General features: G+C 36.3%; 2 protein-coding genes across 8 annotated transcripts; both read right to left on the reverse strand.

The window, feature by feature from the left end:
• Positions 1-149: 149 nt before the first annotated feature.
• Positions 150-6,169, reverse strand: LOC105179236 (splicing factor U2af large subunit B). Of its 5 annotated transcripts, none has more exons than XM_011102838.3 (14): positions 6,010-6,169; positions 5,385-5,498; positions 4,687-4,964; positions 4,304-4,408; positions 3,350-3,417; positions 2,684-2,754; positions 2,556-2,600; positions 2,426-2,485; positions 2,196-2,256; positions 1,995-2,107; positions 1,348-1,794; positions 936-1,071; positions 617-684; positions 150-508 (listed from the first exon to the last, which is right to left on the reverse strand). In XM_011102838.3, exons 1-14 carry the CDS (start codon positions 6,010-6,012, stop codon positions 371-373), a joined length of 1,707 nt encoding a protein of 568 aa, XP_011101140.1. In that variant the 5' UTR covers positions 6,013-6,169; the 3' UTR covers positions 150-370. The 5 variants fall into 5 exon arrangements, 4 of the variants coding, with proteins under 4 accessions (XP_011101140.1, XP_088738636.1, XP_088738635.1 ...); XM_088882510.1 differs by having other exon boundaries at positions 5,909-6,125; XM_088882509.1 differs by lacking the exon at positions 6,010-6,169 and having other exon boundaries at positions 150-271; positions 365-508; positions 5,385-5,507.
• A 1,250-nt stretch (positions 6,170-7,419) lies between these two features.
• On the reverse strand, positions 7,420-26,476 carry CPSF160 (cleavage and polyadenylation specificity factor 160). Of its 3 annotated transcripts, XM_011102836.3 has the most exons (26): positions 26,032-26,476; positions 25,370-25,516; positions 24,730-24,883; positions 23,167-23,302; positions 21,135-21,280; positions 20,670-20,765; positions 20,507-20,559; positions 18,800-18,931; positions 17,581-17,632; positions 17,360-17,479; positions 16,705-16,839; positions 15,909-16,037; positions 15,625-15,702; positions 14,574-14,705; positions 14,334-14,428; positions 13,726-13,922; positions 11,236-12,023; positions 11,007-11,087; positions 10,869-10,931; positions 10,644-10,721; positions 10,130-10,351; positions 9,842-9,973; positions 9,507-9,683; positions 9,060-9,245; positions 8,510-8,889; positions 7,420-7,934 (listed from the first exon to the last, which is right to left on the reverse strand). In XM_011102836.3, exons 1-26 carry the CDS (start codon positions 26,361-26,363, stop codon positions 7,820-7,822), a joined length of 4,356 nt encoding a protein of 1,451 aa, XP_011101138.1. In that variant the 5' UTR covers positions 26,364-26,476; the 3' UTR covers positions 7,420-7,819. The 3 variants fall into 3 exon arrangements, with proteins under 3 accessions (XP_011101138.1, XP_011101139.1, XP_088738677.1); XM_011102837.3 differs by lacking the exon at positions 26,032-26,476 and having other exon boundaries at positions 23,167-23,297; positions 25,370-25,510; XM_088882551.1 differs by lacking the exons at positions 24,730-24,883; positions 25,370-25,516; positions 26,032-26,476 and adding an exon at positions 23,864-23,898 and having other exon boundaries at positions 23,167-23,297.
• Positions 26,477-26,524: the final 48 nt, after the last annotated feature.

The following is a 26,524-nucleotide window of genomic DNA, read 5'->3' on the forward strand; positions in this document are numbered from 1 at the left end:
TTAGAGTAGTTGAAAAATTTTCTTTAAATCCTTCATCATATCAAAGTCCTATTTTAAGTGCAGCCGTCTGCTTAAAGTCTGGCGCCCATCGCATTCCTTATAAAGGGCAATCACCTCCCGAAAAAATTGCGCGTTGATGACACTAGACATTTGTAATTTTTACTAATTTGTATTTCACACAATAAGTCCTCGACTCAAAAATTCATTCTACAATCACGATCAACGCCTACAACTTGACAGCCCAGGACATTCGATTCCCCAATTGTGTCCCCTGAGCACACACAACATACGGTATTCAACAAAATCTAGCGCACACTGGATAAACTACAAGCTGCATAAAAAGGAAACAACCTACTAAACTAACCAAAATCTAGCCATTGTACTCCCCCTGAGAGAACTTATTTTCTGGATAGAAAACAGCCACAACTTGATTTCCCCCGAACTTCCTGCCGTTCAGTCCTTGTCGAGCCTTTGTAGCACTTTCAATGTCTGCATATTCCAAAAAAACCTACACACGGGAATATTATTTGCATCCAGAATAACAATTAGAATATGAGAATACAAAATTTGCAATGGACATGATCTTTCATTGAAAGAACAGCAACTGGCAACCGACCTTTCCTACACCTGGTCCCATCTCACCACTTGGAAGAGGGCGGGGAATCACGATGTTCACCAAAGTACCTGCACAAATTAATGCCAAATGCTGAGACCCACACTTATAACAATAAAAGGAGAGTATGAATCAGATGTTATTAGATATAAGGTTCCCGAGGTTTTCTGTATGTATGAGGGGCGCACAATAAGTGACTCGAGAAGGCTGTAAAACAGAGAATAGAACACAAAACGAAAAAGATAACTTCAGTGGGGTGAACAAATGGAACACAGAAATTAAATTCACAACTTAGAGGTGAAAAGTTGTTCAAAGTAATTACCAAACTTTCCACATTCGGTCCTCATGTCTTCTACTATATCTTCATAGTCGTCATCGTCCTTGAGCTCATCTGCAGTAACCACTTGTGTTAGGCACACGACCTTTGTAGCTACTACACTGGGTTGTAGCATCAGTCTCTGCAAAAGAAATGAGCAAAACAACGTTAACAGTTGGATTATTTAAGTTAAACCACAATTTTTGACTGTCAAATGACCAACATCAGAACCGCAACAATAAAAGCCACATGGTTGTACAGCTAATCTTCAACTTAGTAAAGCTCAATCTGCTATCAAAGGGGCTTCAAATAATATAAAATCAACTAAACTTGAGGATGACTGTATTTATTAGCAAAACTTAACAATGAACAAAATGAAATTCATTGCTGACAATCCTAACATAGTGAATTTCATCACCTGTAATGCTATTTGTTGTTGGGCATGCAACAACACACTCTCCTGTTCAGGTTTAGGCTGTGATGCACCCTGGTTAGCACGCCTAACAGTAAGTGTTTTATCACCCATTTTTATCCCATTTAGAGCTGCACAAGCAATATCTGTAACTGATAGATCTTGGTAAACACAAAATGCATAGCCTTTGGAGTTCCCTGTTTCTCTATCTTTAACAAGATCAAAGCCCCGAAGTGGTCCAAATGACTCCAGCAGCTCCCTGATCTGTGCTTCTGTGAAGTAATATGGCAAACCACCAACAAATATACGATCAGGACCCTCAAGACCACCTGCTGATCCTGGCGTCAATCCAACAGCTGCAAGATTTAGATTGGGATTAGGTTCACTAGGGCCTAGAGTTGCAGCCAGTGAAGGGTTATAATCACTGGGTCTTCTCACTTTAACTGGTGCACCCTGAACATCAAATCAAATGAAACATCAACCACTTTAGGTGAATTATGCAGATTGATATACATAATAGCATGCAACCCCATGTGAAAGGAACTGGAAAGTACGGCTCTCTAATTTCCTGATGCAATTAAATGTGAATGATATAAAGTTTCAGCAATCTTCTGAGCGTTAACAGCTTAAAAGGTTTACAAGATCTTCAATACCTCAAAAATAATTCCATCTAAAGCCATTGCATTACTAGCCTCTTCAACAGATCTCATCTCCACAAAAGCAAACTTCTTCTCGTGGTTAATATAAACATTAACAACCGCATCTCCTGAAATCAAAAAGAAAGTTCAAAATCCTTAATCACAAATCATATCAGCATGAATAAACAGAAGGGAATGCAACTGATGTTGACAAACCTGGACCAGCAGTGTTTCCTCCAATTGCTGACATAACATGACTAAAGAAGGTTGCAACGGACTGCCGCAGAAGCCAAAAAGCAACAAAGTGAGCAGAAATAAGCAAGAGAAGAACAGAGAGAATAAGGTCACTGACAGGCAAAAGAAAACCAAGTACTAATAAATACACAATTATATATATAACTAAAACAGGAGCTATTTTACAAATTTATTCAGATGGAACAAATCACCTGTTCATTAGCAATGGGTGGAAGACCACCAACATAGACTCGCCGAGCATGTCTTGTAGCCTGATTACACAACACTTTCAGATTTATAATCAAAAGTAAAATGAAACAAGCACATGAATGACAAATCAACCTGCTGAGTCATTGCCTGAACAGGCATTACAGGGAGTGCTCCAAACTGCCATCAAGTAAGATTATCTTTAGAAGCTGAATCAAGAGCTTGACTAAATGGTTGGGGGGGGGGGGGGGGAGTAAGGAAACCTGTCCAGATGCCAAAGGTAACATATTGGGAAACATTCCAGGAATGGCAGTCGTCGTCCCAGTAACCTGACCTGTGAATGCAAATCAAGTTATAGTTAGAAATTAAAGATGGATATAGTCTTCTTATTCTTAAATTATACAAGCGAGAATTATCAACTTTAGCGGGTAATTGTTGAATAATATTCATGTTCAGATTATCATCTATGAATTAAATTGAACTCTTATGGAACCAACAGCATATTCTATTAAAAAATATCCATAAATACTACCAAACATGCAAATCCTGGTTGAAGATGAACAAGACCTGTATCGATTCTTCCTTGTACATAAAAGCTACAGAAGTCGGCTCACGCCCATTGTCAGCACAGTGGGGCTAGTAGCCCAACATTGCCTTCTTAGAACATAACATAGGACATACAAAACAACAAACAAACACCAAACACAAAAAGAAACCAAAACCCTCTCAGTTTCCATCGCTAAGCAAATAATAAAACGAAAAAACTGAAAGCCAATCTAGGGCCAAAGTTCCATATTATGCAAATTAAAGAACCAAGTTTGCTTACCAAAACGTAACCATGTTTATGGTACGAACTTTCCACACTATATCAAAGAAAAAAGTTAAAGTTATCATAGTAACTTAAATGTGAAATAATTGTTTGGTTGTACCTGCAACCGCAGCAGCATTAGGAAGTAGTGCAGCAGGAGGTGCCATGTCAAAACCACTCATCCTTTTGCTGTAAAGTTCGCATCATTCATGACATGAACAAATGAAACAGGTGATAATTATTCATGTTCAACTAAAACAAGTATATATAGTAACAAAACTGAAGGAAACTATATTTAGCAGGTGCAACCCAAATCAAATGAAGACTACTAGAGACAATGACTAATGTATCCCAATTCGTTATTTTCATCCGAACTGCAGCCAACTTATGAAGCCAAATAAATGCATCTCAGAGTCAGAGCAAGCATTATGTCCACAAACTTGAATAATAATCAATAATTCAGCTAGTTCTTTTTTTTTTTTGGGGGGGCGGGGGAGAAGGAGAGAGAGAAAGAGAGATCAACTTGCTTTCAACATTACATCATTGACAAATATTGACAAGTTTGAGTTAAGTATTCAAATCATTCAAAAAAGCACAAACACATTATACTTGACTATAAAGGCTGAATGGGTCTATCGCCTTACACCTCCAACTTCAACAGCTAAATATAACAGCTAATCCCATCTCCAATTCCCTCAGATTGAAATAGTTTATATAAACATATTTACAAATACTACTAAAACTATAACCCTGTCTATATCCACTGAAAAGGGAGATTTTATCAGATGATCTTCCTAGATTACAGATACACAAGCCAACTGGGAGATGTTAGTCCAAATCAACCTATCATCTGGACAGCATTGAAGAAATAAGAGTAGATTTTTCATATTCAGCAATCAGCAAATATGAAAAAGAATCAGGTCATCTAAAAATGAGAAGTAACTGTTAACTCTCTCTTCTGAGGTGAGATACAAAATTCTAAGCCAAGACAGATTAGTTTAATTGAAACATATTACATACCCCCAACTAAATCACAATTACAAATAATAAAAAGAAGCTTACAGCCTCAATCTACCTTTTGGAGCGCGAACGCGACCTTGATCTGTGCTCAGACCTAGGCGAACGAGATCTAGACCTATGCCTATGTCTATCCTCCCGATCTCTGTCATGATCTCTCCGCCTGAAAACCCACAACATTTAATGAATCAGAAATGTGCCACCTTGATCAGAAATTCACAGATAGCAAGTATATCAGGGAGAATGAAGAATAGAAACCCAAGATGTTGACAGAAGACGAATTATTGCCAGCTAGAAAAAACAAACCTAATTTTTATAAATCCATGTTCATGAGCTTCTCATTTTAATTTTTGGGGCAGAAACCGAAGCTTAATAGAATGTAGGATGAGTTACAAATAAAGATGAATGACAGGAAAATCAATGAAGTTGCAGTTTCTTCACCTGTCATGGTCTCGACTTCTGTAATAGTCATCATCATCTTCCCGATCTCTGGTCCTCTCCCTCTCTCTTCTCTCACTCCGCTCCCTATGACGTTCTCGGTGATGGCGATCACGCTCATTGTCTCGATCCCTTTCCCTTTCTTTATCCCTATCCCTGTCTCGTTCCCTGTCCTTATCTCTGTCCCTGTCCCGCTCTTTATCCCGACCTCGTTCCCTTTCCTTATCCCTGCTTCTGAAGGACTCTCTCTCCCTGTCTTTCTCATGGTCACGAGATCCATGCTGCAAAAGCATAGTAGCAATAAATATATTAAACAAACAATCTCAAAAGGTCGCATAAACATAAATTCTGGAAAATAAAATTGAAAAAAGCCAAACTATTTGACATTTAATTCCACCAATATTTGATAAGCAAATAAAAACTACTAGTGCTTGAGAAACATATTCAAGCTGTATGTGGCTAAGATTGATATAAGTAGCAACAATCCCGACTAAGTGCATTTTTGGTGCATGTGTAATCATGCTGCATCAAATGGAAAATTCCTTTTTCCAGAATTCTCGTTTTTAGTGCATAAATTTTGTACCAAAGTTAAACTAAAAACATTTAATAGCCTTTATTTTCTTTCGTGTTGGACTTTTAGATGGACAAAGAAAATTATCACCGTCTAAACCAAGTTCAATCATATTACTAAAGCAGCAAACCTTGGAGCCCGAACTTGATAACCCTTTCTGAACTTGTTGCTGCATGCCTGATCCTCCAGGTGAGTCCAAATCAGACGGAGAATAGGAGTTCCCGTTTATTTCGTGACCCGACGTCTGTAACATGCAAAAAGTATATTCACGATGTGCTTGAAAAAACACCCAAATTTTTTTAGGAGATGACCCTAACTCCAACTCAAAGCTCCAACCCCTTGATCCTAAACTAGAGCTGTGCGTAAATAAGAAGACTAGTTCTGTGTAAAATCAACAAATACGGATCTTTCCTTAACAAACCAAATGAGAAAACTTTCACAGAATAATCAAAATCAACACAGCCCTGTCGATAAGTTCCTAGACCACCCAACCTATTTTGTCAATAAATGTTTTACTTTCTCAAAATTTGGGTTTTGTATTATTGAAAAAAAAAAAAAAGAATATCAGGTCCAGAACACAATCAACTGCGAAGATCTGATCACTCTATGTTTGCTTGAATTTCAAAGCGAAACTAAATTAATATACCACGGTACCTATACAACAGAGAAATTGCACCATTCATCAATTAGCCCTTAAACACACAGATCGAAAAATCGTTTGAGAAATAAAAACGAGAAAGACAGAAAGACAGCACCATTTCAGAGGAAGAACACGGTGCTGATTGTATAGAATTGGACGACTTTCGAAACCCTAAATGCGTTCTTTCAGGTCGATTCTTCTTTTTCTATGTTTGGCTTGCCGAGGGTTTATGCGAATTGTTTTTATAGTGTTGTTTGTGTGCGGATATAGACCAAAAACCAAAATGGGATAATTACGCTTCCAATTTCTTACAATTTAAAAAATTACATTTAATATTTTTTATATTGCTTCCATTTAATAAATAAGTCTCGTATTAATTAAAATTTACTAAATTTATTAATATTAATAAAAATATTGAATGAAAATTTATATTTATCCTTAATCGATTTAAAACTGATTTATTGTAATCAAATATTTTTTTTTAACTAAACTATCCTTATTACGGCGAAAATAGTTGAGGCACATATCCATCATAAATAGCTTAAAATATTGTTGATATTAAGATTATCAATTAATATTATATGCTACAAATTATCTGAAAAGTCAATTGATTAGATTCAGGAAAAATAAAATGAAGTAAAATAAAAAAGATTTCATAGTGAAGAGTACAAGAGAAGTACGATATTGATGAAGAAATCTTATTAACTTACAGATAATGAAATTTCAGTTATGATTATACTCCTGTTTTATTACTATATGATTAAAGATTTTTTAAGTATATCTGAAAGATTTTCTTTTATATTTTGCATATGTTATCAATCCATTAATATGATCATCATTACACACATAATTAAAATTTTAATTATATGCACACAGAGACCACCACCGGTATTTAGGATAAACAAAAAAGAAAAAAGGGCAAGAGGCATATAAATAATTTGATTATTAAATTAAGAATTGATAAAATTATTTTAACTATTAACATTTGGATTTTTTATAGACTTAGATACAGGCAAAAGAAGAATAGTTTTCCAAAAATGAATATAAGTGAAATATTTCAAAGATAATTTTATCAAATTAAAAAGTTTGGGTTTTAGATGAAAAATTGATAGAAAAGATTGTTTCGACTGGAAACTAATCTCATTAATTCTTTGTTGCAACTCTTAATTAATTTCCAAATTTTCCTAATTCAAGTATCGACATTTTGCCACGCTACAAAATTTTAAATAAAATTGGAAGTAAAAATTCTGTATACTGACTCTCAATTTCAATCAGCAGAGACGTTGCCAATTAATTAACATTTCATCCGCATTAACTGCATGAGAACCCACCCACATCACCAAGTTCATACAATTTTTCATTTTCTTTTTTTGTTGAAAATACATTCATAGTTCTAAATTAATTAAAATAATATTGTTAAAACATGCAATACGCAGTACATAAACATTTTTAAATCAGCCAACAAATTCAAAATAAACAACATACTATTATCAAAGGTAAACTAACTACTCGAACTCTCAACCTGTTGACTGTGAATCCTCCACCTTAATGATCATTTAAATTTTCATGTATTCCCCAAATAGTCGAATGACTCCATGCAATTTCTACCTTTCAAATTCAAATACTACAACAATTTCGAGTTTGCATTACACTGATAATCACATGATTACATCAATGGCAACTGAAAAGCAAAGAATCTGAATTTATACAGACAGCACGAGCAGCTCCGCTTTAGCCAGGAGATCTCTGATCTCAAATACCAACCTCATCCATTTCCAAATACTGAATGAGAACCTGGGTCTCACTAACTGCTGGATCGTAATGGGGAAGAAACTGTTGGTAACGAGTTCATGCTTTCTGCAATTTGAGAGAGCAGTGGAGACAAACGGTGCTAGTCTACCACTTCGCATTTGAATGGGCAATGCTCATAAGAAGCTAGTACCAAGAGTGAGGTCATTCAAGTTGGAGATGATTTGCGTTCGTGTTGTTCCAATTTGGTTGGCAATATCAAGCTGCTGTTCTAGTGGGAGCATCTCGTAACTGCAACATTTTGGGCACCAGATATGTTATGCAGCACAAAGGTTGGCGTATAAATCACATCATAAGTTACTAGAAAAGGATTTCACTGCTAGCACGCTGGTACAATCACAATACTAACTGTCCTGTCTCTACAAGAATTTTTGAACCCCCTATTATCTTTACAAGACTGATAAGTGGTTGTGCAAATTTATGAGAGCGAGGGTCAAAGTCCATAAATGTGAATGAGATCTCATTCTTGAAACCAAGTATCATCTAGCAGAGTCATAGGTCTCTTTTGCATCACGGACTTTGGATTTCATTTTCAAGTTTAGAAACTTATCCTACTTGTCAATGAGACATTTAAGAACACCCTATCTAACTGGCAGTATCTTCTTGCGGCACTATCTTTTCAGTTTTCATCATGTAAATACTTCTTTTAAGATATTGGCCAATTAAGCAGTAGGAGTACTCGACTACAACTCAATATTACCGGCACTAGGAATATGAAGATTAAAATAACACAGAGGTTCACAGTAGAAAGCACAAAAGCACAAGAAGCTTTCCATTGTCGGAGATATGAGTGAGAAAATACGTACTGGGAAAGCAGCTCACAGTCAACAATGCTGTCAGGACCAGGCCGATGAGCCTTTCCATTTGAATGGAAGTGCCGAAAGGATCTTGGATTCAGTCCAGCAACATGAGGGACAGCATCCACAAGCTTTCTCTGCAGCGACTGAAGTCGGCGAAAGTTAAGTTCATCAAGAGGTGCAATACAGCCAATGCTGCCATCAAGGGTGCCAAAAAGTAAACCAAAGCGGTTTGTCTTATCGGAGCCTGGAGTGGTCCGGTCAGCAGATGTAGGAAGCAACTGCAATCGCAAGAACTTGGTGATATGGGCACCAACATGAAACTCAGCCCTTGATAGAAGTTTCTGTCCTTTCCAGCTTTCCGACACCTTTGGAGCATAGTAGAATATCTATATGTTGCACACAACATATCAAGTTACTCTAGGATGATCATAGCAAAACATCTTATACAGTGTAAATAACCGCACATATCGGAGCTAACATGTAAAGAAAAGCATGCCACTGAAAGCCAGAATTGAAGTGAAAGACCAAAAGACAGAAGACAGTAATCCATTAAAACCTGGACATTCTTTTGATCATCTGAAACAATGAGGCTGAGTGTGCTTCCATCGATCAAAAATTCAGTTGCTAAGCAATCAAGTGAGCCAAAATCCTTTGCCAATAAATTAAGCTGAGAGACCTGTTCCTTCCAACTAAGAAAGTAAATGCTTTTGTGAATGTCGCCAAGAAGAATGAAGTTTTTAACCTGCAGGATTATCATCATCAACAGAAAGTCCAGCAAAGAAGCTCGCAAGTTCATATGCAATCAATCTGTTGTATCTCTTAGAAGAATTAGAAAGAACAGTTTGAGTAAACCAAACAGACCAGGATGTTTGAGATTGTATATGCTAAATAAACAAATCATTAATGAATCTTTCTTAGTGCTAAGCTTTATTAACTAGTGGCACATAGATATTAATTCCTGCTGGTAAATAAAGTGTTGAGCATGCAAATACTGGGTGCGTACAATGTTTAAGCTCACAACATAGAGAGGTGGGACATCATAGAAGGCAACACCATTCAACTCGGAGCCCGTCCACTTGTGCAGAATAATCTTAGGACCTGAAGCTATTAACAAATGACCTTGCAGTGATGCCAGAGCCGATATAGCACCCTTCAATTCCTTGGAGTAGACTTCTGACACCTGAAAATATTAGGATAAAAGTAAGCATGCATTTAAAAATAAAATGATTTAAAGAGAAAGATGAAACACAATGTGAGGCAAAGTGATCGGTCCAGCTGTGAAGAAGTCCGGCAAAATTGCTGTAGGTTCAAAGACCATGATATGAAACAGCAAGCTACCTTGGCTTGAACATTGTCAGAGGTCCTTTCAACAGAATACAAGAGTACACGTCCTCTTGCTGCAACATCCTCTCCTTGAACATAAGCAGTTCCAATTGCCAAAAGTGTCTCATTTCCTTGTGTTGTGGTGTTCTGCAAGTATATATGGCCCCAACAGGGGACGATACTAATAATTCAACAAATTACTTTTGAAAATGTATAACAAGACAACTGAAAGAGCTGGGATTGCATGGCAACAAAAGCATTAAGGTCAACTGAAGCAGCTAAATGTGCAAAGTTGGAACTTACAAATAACGTAACCACTCGCACAGTTAGAGCATTTTCAGAACTTTGCATGGGAATTGTAGCCCTGGTTTGCCAGGGCCCACTCGATTTTTCTGGTTCCATAATCCGAACCTCAAATTCTTCAACAGGATATGTCCCTTCTGAACTCAAATTATCATGCTCAAATTGATTTCCAGCTTCTTGATCAACCAGAGATGAGAGGACTTGATTAAGTGGCTTGAGCACCTACATGAATTACAAAGAAAAAATGATTTGATTAGTCTCCTTCCATTTTGTTATCTTACCCTGTTCTGCTGGCAGCAAGAATGCAAGATAAGGAATCATACTTGCATCCCGTGATTGTTAAGACCATTAAAAAAGAAGTGATTAGTTCAACTAAACATTCTTTCGAGCCAACAGATATCAGTGAATATGTTGCCGAATAAGAAGTGTTTTATTGTGCTGAAATTAAGCAACTTGAAAGTAGTGGCTGCAGCTAGAACTATGGGAAAAAATAGAAGATAAAGGATGCACTCACTGGAACAGATACTATGAGAGGGTACAAGTTCTTCTCAGCAAAATAGGTCACTTGATGTGGAGTCCCCTTCAGTGCTATCTGGCAGCTCCCAAAAAAAAGGAAAAACCAAGATCAAAGGCACCAATGAGAAGACACAATCCAGATGAGCTCATTAGGATCAAATTTACAGTGTCATAAACTGATTCTCGAACAGGACAGAAAAAGTAGAACTAAATGATTGCTTACCTTCTGTACTGGCCAATAGTTGTCATAGGACAAAGCTGGAAGTTGACATATTTTAAGAGCTCCCTAAAGAGAATAAAATAAGTCTCCGTTTCCCGTTGATATGAAGAAGGGGAAAAGATTTAAATACAATTAGCTAACCTCAGAAGTTATATATATAAACCCATGATTGCAGTTCACATTGTGAAGGACGGTGAAGGCAACTATGGGTCCATCACAAACCTGAAAGGAGAAGGACAAAGGAGTGCTTAAATGGGTTCTAATAGATTGGCTACTCTTATTGAACTGAATAGACAAGAATATATAGCTTAAAAACTATGTGCAAGACGTAATGTTGAGAATTATTCAACATTAACTGAACGAAACTAACCTGTGGATGTATCCGAAGCCGCTCCCTGAACATCATGAACCAAGCTGGCCTTGACCCAGAGAGGAATAAACCTTGTAAACCACTGACATTCTTGAAAACAGTGATACGTTGTGATGAGGTTCCTGATGGTGCCTCCTCTCTTGCATATGGGTCCAACAGGACCCGGACAAACCGTAAATTTTTAAGTCTAGATGCACTTATACTGCTAAGATTAAGGGAGCTCTGAGAAGAAACAACACCCTCAGCTTTGGAAGCATTTTCTGGAACTTCGTAAACATAGGCATGATAACAAAGAATGCTCCCATCAGACAGTAACCCGAATAGGAAGGGGCGGCTATGTTCCTGTGCCCACCTTTGCATGGACAACTCAACAACTTTAATACCATGGGTGGTCTCTTTCCTGCCATGTCCAACAGCATCATCAGAGTATCTTTTCATGAGTTGTACAGGATCATTGGCTGGGCCGTGGAAAAATGCATCTAAAATGTGGCTCTTTCCAGATACAAATTTATCCACTGAGAAAACACTGCTAAAATTAGGAACATCAAACATCTCAAGATTCCCATTTTCATAGCACAGAACACAGTATACATCTCCCTGATCATGTATCATACCGTCAGCCCCATCAATAGCCTCCCCAGTGCCCGTAGAAAGCCAGGCATCAGTGCTTGTTTTCCGGAGCCATGGTTCAGGCCCTTTATCATGATAGAGAGTACAAGCCGACACCAGCTTGTTTGAGCTTTCAAATGCTGGTGGGATGGTCACAGAAACTGAGCATGTTGATGAATCTAAGAGAAGAAAACAGTAAGCACGTCAAGGTTAAATAAAGGTACAATTATTAGACAGAATTCTTGAAAATCAATGGCCAAATTAAAGAGTCCGCTGCTGATCCTACATTCAGCTGCTGGTATCGTAACATATATATGCAGGCCTAAATACAAGTATAATCTAACATAAAGTTTCTGACAATAAATATGTATCAGAGACAGTCACCACTAGAAGTCAATGTTAAAAAGCTACTTTGATCTTATCTACATCTACATGGACATGCAAGGAATGTCTAAATATGAATTTCCTAATAACTACTGATTAAATTAGTTCTAGCAGTCTGCGACACTCCGCTGACCCCACCCACCCCCCAAATAAAATAGGAAAAGTTAAAAATAGAACTTCCTTTCCTTGTCAAAAGAGATCAAATTGTATTAAAAAGGCTTGGTGTCACATTAGAAGCTTATTTCATTAGGTTCAAATGTATGCTGGAAAGCTACAGAAACAGCAGCAGGACTGTTCAAGGAGAACATTAAATCATAGATTTTAGGATAAATGTATCTCTTTTTATATGATTCTGGAATAAATAATTCAACTTGAGATGGAAGCTAACCCCTCCAACTCATATTGTTAGAGTTGCTTTAGCCAGAGTAACAAAAGTTTGCTTCATCATGAATATTCTTACTCTAATCCCACTTTCTCATCATACAAGCACATCATCCAAATTTTAAACAAAAGCAATTGTTGTCCTATCATATTCTTAAAATTTAAAAATTCAAAAAGGGCAAATAGGAAACATAGAATTCAATGCTATACCATCAGTATAACATGTTGCATTAGTATATCTTCCGAGTATGATACTATCTTTTTACAACTCAACCACCTTGGATGAATAACACAAGACTTGAAAATTAAAGCTTTTCTCATAAAGTGACCATGAAGCTAGAAAATAAGAGTAGGGGTACATCAGGTGCATGCAGAATTTAGCATACAGTATCTTCATGTGGATTCAAGCTCAGCATGTCTTATTTTCTCAATCTAAATGGATTGCAACTCAGTATAGTGCCAGTTTTGGGATATGATGATGTAGTCTTTTATATACTTGAAATACTTAAATGTGAAAGAATGAACACTTGAGACGACAAATTTTCAAACTTTAACCTGGGTGCACATCCACCACCCAAATCCACAAACCAGTGAAGTCCAACAGAATCAAAGCAGATAAAAAGTACGAACAATGAAATATTCCACCTTAATATCATTGGTCAACCTGATATCTGAATTACCGTTTCTAATCCCTTTTTAGAGTCACTTGTTTTTTGAGTCACCTGTTTGTCGCCATTTTCTACAAGATGTAAGGCTATCATAGTAAATGGACTAATTTTCATTTTGTGGTTTCTCCAAACCAATAGAAAAATTCTTTCATCTGTTCATATGCAAGTTGTTTCCTTTGTATAGGAAGTAACCTATTGAATTTGCCTGATAATTAGGACTAAATAGGTCCCTTGTATTGAATAAATCATAGACAATGTGTTAGGGGCTAAGAAAATGGATGTTTTTTCCCTTCAACAGGAAATAAGATAGCAAGATAAGTAAAGCAATATCATTAACAACAATCCATTTTCCTGAAAAGATATTTATCAAACAACAAAAATTAGACAAACTAGATGTTTAATTGTTCATAGAAACAGGGGACTTTAAAAACTCTCCCTTCAGATATACCTCCAACTAGCAGCTGAATACTTCCATCGACCATTCTCAGTAACACATAAGGATCAGCAATAGAAACTGAAGACACGATTGTCCCATCAGAACCTGCACCTGCCTCTGAATTGGAAGATTTAAAGGCCAATTCTTGAGTCATAAAAGCACCATCGAGGATCCGAGCACCACGAGCATAGATTTGGATAACTCGGCGTCTGCTTAAACAGTTATGAAATACTTCACCTATTAGTACTGAGCCAATATAATCAGCTACTGATAAAATTAATAATGGCCATAAATAAAAGATCATTAAAGCTTCGGTGCATTTACAAAGTTGAACAAAGATATTTAATGTCGTGGTGCAACCATACACTAAACAAGACAGAACAATATTCATCTGTGATCAAAACCAAATACAAAGTTGTGAATGCTTTAATTGCAATATAATGAACAACATATGCATCACAAGGGAAAAAAACAGTCGCTCCTCATAAAAGAATACAGATTTGAAATACAAGTGCCTTTAAGTTAGTATGAGTTTTCAGAAAAAAGAAGAAGGGGAAAAAACAGTTCCGAATACCAGATACATGTTTATATGTTGGCTAAGGAAAGACATAAAGAGTCACCTTCCAAACAGATTTCCTGCAGCAATTGTACTTCCTTGGACGTAGTAGTCAACATTTTCCGTTACCTCCTCAAGATTATTAGCTGTTTGTAGTACCTGCACACAAGAATGGATCAGTAAAATAATGCTGCAAGCAAAACAAAATTCACAGGTCCAGGCTTAGAGTTCTATTCACAACCAATAGTAGGAATTTTTCAACTGTTGTGATCTTTTTCAACAGAAAAGGTTATCAAGGACATACCATCGTACGATTTTCCAAACTAATAATCAAGTATGCGTGATATTCATCTTCATCAGCAGCTCCTTTTGAGGAATCACTACGTGAGTTCTTGTGATAGACAGTCCAAATCCCTTTGCAACCGGGTAATGATTCCTACACAAATACAGGTAATGAGGTCATTAATTCCAGTTATGATATAAAATCAACCGCTTAAAACTCACCTGGCATGAATTAGATGAAAGTACAGATACCTTCAAATACAAAATAAGCAACAAAATGAAGAATAAATAACAGATTCAAAAGCTAACAAAATTGAAGAAACATAGCTATGTGCTCTATGGACCAAGGACGGCAAAATGCGTATATATTTGGGGGAAGTAACAGTGTTTTAGGTAACAGTATCAGTAACAATAACATTTTTCTCTGGAAAAGCAGAAACAGTGCCATGGATTTCAAAATACATGTGCTTAATTTTTTTCACCTTCCCAAATAAATGTCTTTATCTGGCAATGGGAGCTTATGTCAGTTCCAGATCATGGTCCAGATGCTCTCATAGTCCTAAAACTAATAAGTTAAGCGCATCTTATGACTCTTTAAAGGCTCTCTAAAGCTCCTAAAGGCCTACAATAGAACTTAAAAAGAGAATAATGATATAAGCAGCTCCTTAAAGAAGAGGTAAGCCTGAAACTCCAATTTAACAGTCACTTCCCTAGAAGCAAGTTTTTCTTCTACCAGAAGAAAAACAAACTCTTCTAGATGCAATATGAACTTTCCTATACCAAAGCTTTTCTTTTGTTTCCTTTTAATGCTTTTCTAAACTAAAAACTCAAGTCCCTTGTAATTATTCTTCCCTACCACCCTCAGCCACAAGCGTCACATTTTTAGTTTTACCAACTGAAAACACAAAGCATCAGCTTACTCACGAGTCAGATAAAAAGATAATAAAAGCACTTTTTCAAGCATCATAACTTCCAGAACTGCATAACAATTGACAAGCACCACATGCAGGATCCATGTCCGAGCGGGCACCATGAATAGTTGATTTTTAGAAAATATTACAGTCAACACGCACTTGAGTTATTGTTTCTGGGCGGATTGATTGTTGAAGCACAGTAAGAGCACCATTCTTTCCGTGACCAGAACAGCACACCTGAATAAGATTCAAACAAAAGATTTTTATGTGTTTGTTTATAATATGTAAACAAGAAAGTATGGTGGAAAAAGTCTCGAACAGATAATAAATGACACATTAGAATAATTGGGCATCACTTTTGGCAATTATTGAACTAATGTCCACAAGCAAAGACATGATTATCAAGTAATATACAGCATGAAGAAACTGAAATTATAACTAACCAATTCGTAATTACTTTGCTTTGCGACTCCAGTTGCATTAGGGTCTGCATTAATTCTCAAACCATAAGAGAAATCCTTCAGTGGACCAACATTGAGCAACGAATCTCGGACTGCAAATGTGAAAGTTTTCTGCATGAATCAAAATATCACAGGGATTAATTAAAAATGGAAAAATTATGCCTCTATGTGAAGAATCCATTTGTAACCACTAAAATTCAAGATTGAATCCTTCAAGTTGCACTTGGATTGAAAGATTTGAAATTACGGATTTCAAATCCTTAATAACAAATCCTTTGAATTTGTTTGAGCTTTGTCCAAATCCTTCCCTCATATTTAAATCCATCTATCCAAACGCACGCTCAGCCTCAGTTAAATTTATTTGTTCCAAGGAGCTATTAAAAGCATAATTACCCGAGTAATGTCCTCACAAGTCATTTCCCAATAAAACAACTCTAATCTCTTCAAAAGCCCTAAAAAGAGGGAACTTTTGACACCAGAGAGTTCCATTTACTTTGTAAGACCACCCAAATAAACATCATATACAAATTGAGAAAAACATCTGGCATGATCTTCAGTACAGTATTAGAGACTCCACTCATTTCTCCTCTTTAGCATAATTGGCATTCTTGACAACCTAAACAACACGTGATGTAAACAGCTTTTGGCTGCTGCCGAATGCTATAGAACTGAAAAGACAGAGCAAGGACCAACTTTGATTAAGCACCCTTCTCCTTAGATATTATCATCATAAATCTAATGCAATGAAGCTCAGCATACTATAGGTGATTATTTTAACCTGAGCCGACTGAGGATTATTTGGACCTGTGCCATAGAAAGAAAGCTCCTCCCCAGTAACTAAATCCTGCAATGCATCAGAGGAAGACATCCTCAACCTCTTTGCTAAAGGGGCGTCACTTTCTATATCTCCAACCTACAGAAAATAGTAAATGACAAATATCACTGTTAAGTAATTTTGCATGTAGTAGATTTAAATGTAAAACAGAGATTTGACAAATTGTAATGGCTAAGATAGTAGTGCACCTAACAGAGTTCATAGTTTGAGACCAAGTCTCTTTTAGGAAAGCCAATAGGAATCTAATAAAAGTATGAACTCTATTCATTTTAAGCTCAGCAATAATAATAAAAATGAAAATGATTCTTTTTTACAAAAACTCATTTATGTGTATAATATATCAATTTTTTATGAATGACGAAGAAAATATTTCAGTACACAAGGTATATATTACCGAAAAGAGTAGTAGACAGAGAAAATAAAGATGCGTGAGAGAGGAGATGATGCATAGCTGTTGGAGAGGGAATGGACAGAAAAGTGGCAACTGAAGAAACACAGGAACAACTAACTAAAAGGAACAACCAACTAAAAGATAGTTTTGCCAGATTAAAGACATCAATTCATCAATCTTCAATTATAAACACTATAGATGACAAACCTCTTCCTTCACGCCAGGACCAAGTGTTGGAGCTCCTGCTCCAGAATTGTATTGCACAAGCAGACTATCACCCAAACGACTTCCCAAGAACAATAACGAGTTTCCAACAGTTGTAATATCCTATAAAACATGAACATGAAACAACTAACCGAACTAATAAAAATAAGATAGATTTCATTGAGTAATGTACAACTGCATGAAAAAACTTAAATGCGGCAGACCGAAGTAAGTACTGAAGCTCTTGACTTGGAAAGTTCAAGTCTCTGCACAATTCTGCAATAATAAACATATAATTAGATACATCAAAATCAAGTAATTGCAATGTCAGAGCCTGAATAGCATGGGGAGTTAGTAAATATGCAGTCAGACAATATTAGTTGCTTGAGTAGTGATCAAACAGTTAATAGATCTCTAACTTCCATCATGTCCTCAAGAATGAACTTCATTATGACCACAGGAAGTCAAAAAATACTGTGACTAGCATTCTGGACTATACTTTTAATCTTCAAAGGACGTTAAGTGAACGTCAACCATACTGATGAGGGGTGCAACACAGTCCAGAGTTAAAAGGCAATTCTGAGATGAGGGAACGATAGCATAATAACTTGCAAACCTCAGTTTTTTGCCCGATGAAATCATTCATGAAAACTCTATCCAATATTTTAGATGATGTTGAGAAAAACTGACCTCTATTGACAGCAAGAACCTCACCTATCCTCCCAGTAATTTATCAGTGAAAAATTCAGATTCTAAATACCTGCCTTGCGTTATAAAGAAATTGGACAATTAACAGGACACAAATTTTGGGAAAATTATATCCTATACACAAGTTATATTACATTTCCATAATATCCATCAACAAAACAGATGTCAGATTAAAAATATTTCGAAAGAGAAGGGCGCTTTTTGTAAAATTCATTTGGTCAGAGGCAGAGCAATTAAGATTTCCCGGTCCCAGCCTGACAATTGATAACTTGACAGTCCAATTGCAGGAAATTGTGGAACGAATTTAAGATAAATTCAGCACATAAAAAAATCTTCCAGAAGTAACAAAGCAAGCACCAAGGACTATGTTTAAAGACATAGGTGAGAAAGTTCTGCAGTTAAGCTGAATAAGTAAACTGGTAAAAACAGATTATTCAGCAGCAAAAGGTGCAAACAAACGGTTTTCTTGGTGCTATAATCCTCTTTAAAACAAAATGCATCTGACTTTTGGGTTTCTTTTACAAGTCAGAATAGAAGCAAGGCAACACCTTGAAAATCAGATATGATAAAATTATCCTCAATGGTAAAAAATACAAAATAAACAAATAGAAGCTCCATAAAATCAGATACAAGGAAGGACTTAGTCAATAGAAAGCATGAACAATTAGTAGAAGCCCCATCATTTGTCTTCAAATTGAATAAAAAAGGAAATATAAAAAACAAATAGGTATCAACCTGCCATCATAAACAAGAGTCAACAGAAGCAGTTCCCCGGATTTTGCTGAAAACACAGCAACGTCGTTTGTTAACCATGTTGCATTGGCAGCATCAAGCTCTGTAGCGAAACCAGATCTAGGCATCTCCTGACTGAAAGAGACATGCATATACATTAGAAAAAACTAAAACACTAAAGTAATAAAGGCAGGATGGAGATGCCATTCATAAGAATCCAAGTTCTTCAATGACAAGTCTTGTTTTCATTTTACCTTTTTTAAGTGACAGCAACTACAATGTTATTTACAATCACCTCTTAGAATCAAGAAAACCGTGTAAGAATGCAAATAGACCAACAAGCTAATAAGAGAAAAGAACCACTGTGATAAAGTAAGCCAATCGGTCTTCTGAAAGGTCATTAATATCCTTAGTCCTAATCCACATCAAACACTCTCAAAAGTGAGGCAGACTCGAGAAAGATGCAGTAGCTAGTGATTTCATTCATGAAGGTTCACAACTGATTCACACTCTGGTGACAGAAAAAAGAGAACAACTTTTCTTATCTATTTCCCGTACAATCTTCACTTACATCACCACCAATAATGTGACATGTTCTAACCATCCACCCGACAAATGCTTATGTGGCCTCTCTCGTAGAAAAGAAAGTAGAAACCTTAGCAGACTATCACTTGCAACAAGAAACCTTCAGACCCACTTCAATGACGGTATAAACTTTCACGCAATCAGGCATTTTAAAACGAGTCACATGACAAATTCCAAAATTTCCCTTGAGCAAATCTAATTAAGTACCAAGTTTTTCCATTTCTTCGTGCAAAACTCCACAACCCAAGTAATCTCTCTTACCTAAAAATGTTAAAGAAAAGACAATTATGACTAGAATATCAAGAAAATTTTCTTGAGTAAATATCAGCATATCCAGTTTAAATGTTATAGAAAAATACTTGCACGCTAATCACTCAAGAAATGTAACAAAACAGGGATTGTAATCTATAGTATTTTCAGTGCCCAGTCATATGTCATCGTAGTAAGATTAAATATTTGACCATTTGAAACTATTTTGCTCATAATGATTGTAATTCAACAAAATTAGAGCTCCAGTCAGGACGAAAGGCCCCTTAAAAAGCCTACAGTTTAGGCTCTCAAAACACACACTTGTGTATAAAGTTGGAACTTAACCCCTAAGTCAAGCTTATCGGGCACCTTCTCATGAAGAAGCTTATCATTCAGGTGAAACTGACTCAAAGTCACTATTTGTTTGTGATGCCCATGCAGGAAATTGGAGCATCATACAGAAAGTGGAAATGTCCAATATGAATAGTTGGAACAGCAGGACGCTCCGGCATCGATATCCCATTCTCATAATTACCAAACACATAATACCACTGAGACAGGCAAAAGACAACAAATATCCCAAAAGCATCCTAAAGTACCTCACTGGTTAAAAAAAGACATTCCCATCCCAAAAAGACACAAAAACAAAAATGTTAACCTTTGCACATATGCAGTCTGGATTCATTGAACTTATACAAATAAGACACATGAAAAAGCCTAAGCAGTAGTTATAGCAAAGTAGCACCAGTTATGGAAGTAAAGGAAGCCGAACAAGATTATTAGTCATTAGACTATAAAGAAAGAGTCAACTGCAAAGTTCACGAGTATGTAGGGACCAGAAAGGAAGCAGAAAAGAGTTGACACATTGAATCTAACCTGCCATCAACCGGAACAGCAAAATTGTTCAACGCTAAGAGGCATGATGTTGACTGTCCAGTTAAACAGCGAGGGACAAAGAGCAGGAAAAGAAAAAGTGTAAAGTCGAGGAAAATACAATTTCAGGTGAAAGTAAAAATTATAATGTCAAAAAGGGGCCAACCTGACTATGATAATGAATCGTATTTGCACCAATTACAAGAACTCCACCAATGGGAGATGGAACTGCAAGTAGCTTGTATGCATCATGAGGGAGATTCTGAGAAAAAAAAAAGAATCAAATATGAATAGATTTCTGTAAAAGGTTAGTTTGTATCCAGCTAGTGTACGAGCATAAAACATTTTGTGTTTGATCTTTTTGGGGATTAAGAAGCAATATTTGTGTCCAAGGTACAAGCAGAAGATAAGCCTAGCAACATAATGAATCCTTAATCACCATATGAGGTGTAGAACAGGAAATATATTTCTTCCCACCATGAGATAATATTGCTCATATATAGTGTACAAGGGCAAAAAAAACAATCTCAGAATCCTGATTATATCTTAATAAGGTCTCATTGTCATTGCAAGATAAAATAAAATCCAACAAGTTAACAATCAGAGGAAAGATAATAGAAATGTAACTTACTGTGGCCGACCATATGAGCGGATGCTGCTTTAGAGTTGTACTGATACTGAGTGCTGAAATCATACAAGTGTGATGCTTCCATGAGACACGACCGGCCCATGTAAGCTCCTGTTCATGCAGGATTACTACAACAGGCTCAATGTAACCTGTAAAATGCTTTAACTTTCATCATCAGAAATCAAGATGATAGAAACTAAGCCATAATGAGATGAAACTGGTAAAAAAACAGAAAACAACTACCCCAATTGCAGTCGTCAAGCAATATTATGTCAACAAATGGGAAACTAAAAGCAGGAGGGAACGAAATTGAATGAGAACAAGGACGGGCAACAAGCAAAATAAGGCCTTCAAAGCAAATCAGAAAGCAAGTATGCACTTTTGGCAGCTTTTGCATCTATAGGATGAGTCATCGTACAAGGTCTGGCTGGAAACGTATTTACAAGCTTATGCATACCATCACTTACTTTGGACCAGTCATGAGTCTGTCATACAATTCGAAGAGCTGCATGCACTTTCACTTAGGTTCTACACTAACCTACAGTACTATTGCTTTAATGGAAAGAAAGGTCATAGATCAATATTGTATAGAATTTAAGCCTACATTAGTTCTGCATGAGTTACTGCTCTCCATGGAATTTTCCAGGCTGCAGGAAAGTGCCAATTATTCCACTCTTTCAAGAGAACAACAGAAGTATATATGTCATAGCCCTTCTCAATACTTAAATCTTCTAAACACATAAAAATTTCAAATGGAGATGAATAAGGAAGACAGAAATGAGAAACTCCACCCTGCCACTGCAAGCTAACTCACCATACATAGTCACCTAAAAAAAAACCCTCATACCTTACCAAGAAAGCACTTGACAAAAAATTTGGAAATTTGGCCATATATGACAATAAGAATTATAGGAAGGCATCAAAATAAATCAAATAATAAATAAGTTAGTATTTTGTCTTCCAGGAGAGATGCCTTATGTTTGTTTTCGGTTTTGGGCCATCTCAGAGATGGCCCAAAACAGAAGCAATGTTTGCCATTGCTTGTTTTGTCATGTTTTTGTCTTGTTTCTAAGTATTTGATTTTTAAATATAAATATATTTTATTTTAACCACTTAATATTTTATACGTAATATTTTCTACATCATTGGAATAATTAAAAATTTTAAAAAATATAAAATAATATAATTATTCTACGCGGTTAATTCATATATTACATTATTTGAATAATGTATTTAAATTTATCACCTCGAATAGAACAACTAACAAAAAATATTGTTAATCCATTATTAGAGTGCATTTAATTATTTTTAAAAGTGTATTTACATAAATTATTTTTTTTCATTTCCATACATATATAATTAGGAAATAATATTTATTTTAATCCACTCACAACTAAATAAATTATGTATAAAAATATATATAAAAGAGACATGATTATGATTTGACAATGAACAGTATTTTTTGTCTCCCCACTACCCAACATCAAACATAACATACTTATTTTATATTATCTCAAAAAACAAATCCAAACATACACACTATCTCTCACTTATTTTTATTTATCTTTGTTTTTCTCTCTCTATCTCCACAAAATACCCAAAAACAAGTTAAAAACAAAACCAAACATAATGATGGTGTTTTGGAGGCTCGAGTGACTTGTAAATGCTGTCCAGCCATTCATAAATACCAAATTATACGTGTCAGAGAGAAAAAAAATGCCATAAAACTCCAAAACATATCCATTTAGGATGTTCAGCAACTACACATCAACTAATTACTAGAAAGAAACATGTGCGCTGCAGCCCCTAGAATAGTGCTGATTCTTGGTTTGGTGCATGCCCTGCCAAAGGATTTTCTCAATGAATCATTTAATACTTCAATACAATATGGACAACCGGACTCCGAAATAAGGAACTTATAACAAAGTACTTCATATACTTCAATATATCAATAGGAACATTAATGCAGCCACCATTAGACTTTTTGAACCATTCTTTATCAGCAGAATAAGGAAACCCAAGTCAGAATCCTCACCATGTATAAAGATAAAGTCTTTAACATGCTTCATATCAAGATCCCGGAAGGCAACATTATATGATGATTCAATTCGAGAAGCACCAGTGGATCCTGAATTGTAAGTGTTCTCCTCGCCAACTAAACCAGAACTAGCCTAACATCAAAATTTTCACAATTAAATACATTATATAACCAATATATAGAACTACACCTTCAAAGTGGCAACAGGAAAAAGCATTAGTCCAGCGACAGAAATCATATAGCAGAAATGCTCATCATCACGACCATCTAAACTGTTAAATGTTATTATGCTAATTTACAATGCAAAATGCTGTAAATACTGTAGTTTGTGATGAATGCTTACATAAAAACATATATTGTTTAGTTTTCCCTGCTTAAAACTGTTCAAAAAACATACAAATCACCGCCATCCACACAACCAGCCAAGCCCACAATCTTGCAGCATATACATGCTCTTGTGCAAAAGGAAAAAGTTTTGGCCAGAATGAGATATGTTGGTCTCCAAGAAAATTCCAGGTCCAACATAATTATGCCATGGATAACTAGCATAACAATCTTTATTTCGGCGCAAGATGTGCTATAAAGAACTCAAATGAAAGTAGAAGTCTACAAGAATTACCAATGAGCGTAAGTCATTAAATTGAGCACCCAGAATAATTTAAACAGGAATAAATTGTATGCATAAAATATTTACATGGATAATTTCACACACATCCATGAACACCAAACAGAAAGCTGTTAAGGGGCGTGGCGCGTGCCTACAACAAATTACCAAACAAACAGCTTTCATCAAGCAATTTCTTCAGCATCAGCAAAAAGACACATTAGCTAACTTTTATGCTATAATATAAGGGGATACTAATTGCATAATGCAAGTATTGCTGATCCATAATATTGATTAGCATTGGAGACGTTGTTTTACACCTTATGTCAAGGTTCTACATTCTTGTTGTTGTTCTCTATAATGCCACCGATATGGTGATATTTGAAGGCAGCAACTGGACTTACTGTTATTCAGAAAAGTGCTCTGGATAATGGATGTCTTCAGCTGACAAAAGTATATACATGAAGGATTTACCAGCTTACTGACAAATCTGGACTAAGAAGATTGTGTTCCCATTAACTCTTTGTATTTGAAAGGAAGTTCTCTGAAATGATATTCGAATAATCCAATTAAAAAGAAGTTCACGTAAAGCCAGCACCTCTATAAGGTTTGAATTGTAATTTAAAAGCCAAGAGGGTCTCTTTCTGGAATCAAATGAAAAAGAGAATCACAATAGCACTTGAGCTCATTTGTTGGGCTTCAGAGTTCAGAGATCTGGAAGAGTATAGGCCCTGTAGGGTGTATTCAGCAAACGCCTAAAAGGGAAATCTAGTACAATGGAAATGTGTAAGACTATTTTTAGTCAGGAAGCTGTGAAAAGATACTATATATGTTAATGGGGGTAGTACAACGTCAATTTCAAGTGAACAAATAAACTTTTCATATTCACAATACATAACATAAGCCTTCCTATTGGGAAAAAAATGCAAGGAAATTAAGATGCAACAGAACAAAACCTCAGCTGCCTTGAGCAGTAGCATCTGTAAGCCATAAACAAGAACCCCAGCACACCTCCCCAATGGATCAACTTTCACTAGTGGGCCTCTTGGAAAACACTCTCTGCCTCTTCTCAGGTACAGCCAATCTGGGCCCTCAAAACAATGCATTGAACTGGAAGACAGAATGACAGGTATCTACCATTAAATACAACTGGAGTCTCATTTGAAGACTACTAACATGTGGAACGAAGAAGATCAGAAACCAATTGGCATCTCCAGTTGAGCCAAGGTCAAGAAGTCATAATCGAGATTATAGCAAAAATTGTGTCTCTTGATCATCAACAAGAAAGCAGTAGAACTCATATTACCAGCAAGTAATAATGTCCCTTCTGTGTCATAACCTTATCTGTACTTACTCTATTCTGGCGTCTGTTTGCTTTGCATTTCAGCATTTTCTTTACATAAGACAACCAGAAATTCTGGCAGTTCATGTTAAAGAAAAATAACTACAGATAAATAAAACAAATATAATACCTTTATTCCACTTCAGATGCAATTTATCAAATTGCAAGCTAAACTACATATGGATGAACCATAGTAACAAAAAATGAGTTTGTATTTTTCCCATACCATTTACATTGAAAATATTACAGCTCACCTGGTGCGGAATCCATGTATCGAGTCATCAAACTCCAAAACTGAAATTTTTGCATCTCGAAAAGTCAATATAATTGAGTCTCTCCTCCTATCACCATCAACACCTCCACTTGGTAATATGCCCAATGACTCCACATTGCCATGCAACCTACACAAGGTACCCAAAACAGCATAATTTTAAACATATATAACTTTCTCAGGAATAATTATACCCCAAAAAAGAATTAATAGATTACAAACTTTCCATTCCATTTCGTACTCTCTGTGAAAAATTTTCTACAGTTCTAAAACTCACGAGCCAATTCCAATACTCCAGAATTTTCCATTTTCAAAAGAAAAAAGTTTGCAGGGCAGAAATGTACGATGACAATTACCAAAGCGCAACCTTCATGAAACAATCAAATTAAAAGGAAAGAGATAGAACATTTATAAATTACAGATGCTTGAAACCAAATCCAGCTCAAACAAGTCCAAAACTATGTATTGGAGTGTAATGATCAAATCTCTACGGGCCATCCGTTTCACAAAAAAGGTTAAAACTATACTGATTAAACAAAACTTAAGTGACGAATGCCAAATGAGCAAATAAGACTTGATCATTCACTTTGTAGAGCAATTAAGAATTCAAAAGTATTTTACAATTAGAAACAAGAAAGAGATAACCTGTAATGACAGACGAGCTCAAGGGAGGCACCAGATACCCCGGCCAATACACCTCCGCGCTTGGGCTCCGCAGCAGCTTTGGAGTCCGTGAGCGAAGAAGACTCTTCCTGAATTCTGACAATGTACACCTCAAGAACGTTGGCGGCGACCGTTATGAGGTTAGGAACAGGGCCAATGGGCTTCGTGGAAGTGGACCACTCCGAGTCCAGGTCATCAGCGGCGACTGGAGGGATTCTCGGAGTGAAATCCGCCGTGGAATGAGTGATAAACCCCGACGCGCAATGCTCGATGCCTGTTGGCCAGTGCATCATCTTGTACGCCGCGTAACTCATGTTGAAGAAGCTGAGTTTATGGTGACCAGCGAGAGTGTCTGAGAGTCTGAGACAGTGGAGTGAAGAAGATTTGGGGTTTAGGGCTTTAGCAGCGGTTTGAAACTTGAAACCAAAGGGAACGAAATTAGAAATAAGGTCAAATTGCATTTTACCCCTTTTTT

This window comes from Sesamum indicum, linkage group LG7 (assembly GCF_026168435.1).
Source record: "Sesamum indicum cultivar Baizhima isolate 11 linkage group LG7, ASM2616843v1, whole genome shotgun sequence".
NCBI lineage: Eukaryota > Viridiplantae > Streptophyta > Magnoliopsida > Lamiales > Pedaliaceae > Sesamum > Sesamum indicum.

Bases quoted from the DNA above. Each gene is read 5' to 3' on its own strand.
- LOC105179236 (XM_088882509.1), bottom strand. From the start codon at position 5,507: ATGTTACAGACGTCGGGTCACGAAATAAACGGGAACTCCTATTCTCCG. The intron at 2,601-2,683 runs GTTTCCTTACTC...ACTTGATGGCAG, and splicing joins TACCTTTGGCATCTGGACAG to TTTGGAGCACTCCCTGTAAT. The intron at 2,257-2,425 runs GTGATTTGTTCC...CTTCTGCGGCAG, and splicing joins CACCCATTGCTAATGAACAG to TCCGTTGCAACCTTCTTTAG.
- CPSF160 (XM_011102836.3), bottom strand. From the start codon at position 26,363: ATGAGTTACGCGGCGTACAAGATGATGCACTGGCCAACAGGCATCGAG. The intron at 18,932-20,506 runs GTTAGATTCAAT...TGTCTCTTTCAG, and splicing joins GCTGTTCCGGTTGATGGCAG to TCAGGAGATGCCTAGATCTG. The intron at 8,890-9,059 runs GTTTTAATGGAT...TGCAACATATAG, and splicing joins ATGATCAAAAGAATGTCCAG to ATATTCTACTATGCTCCAAA.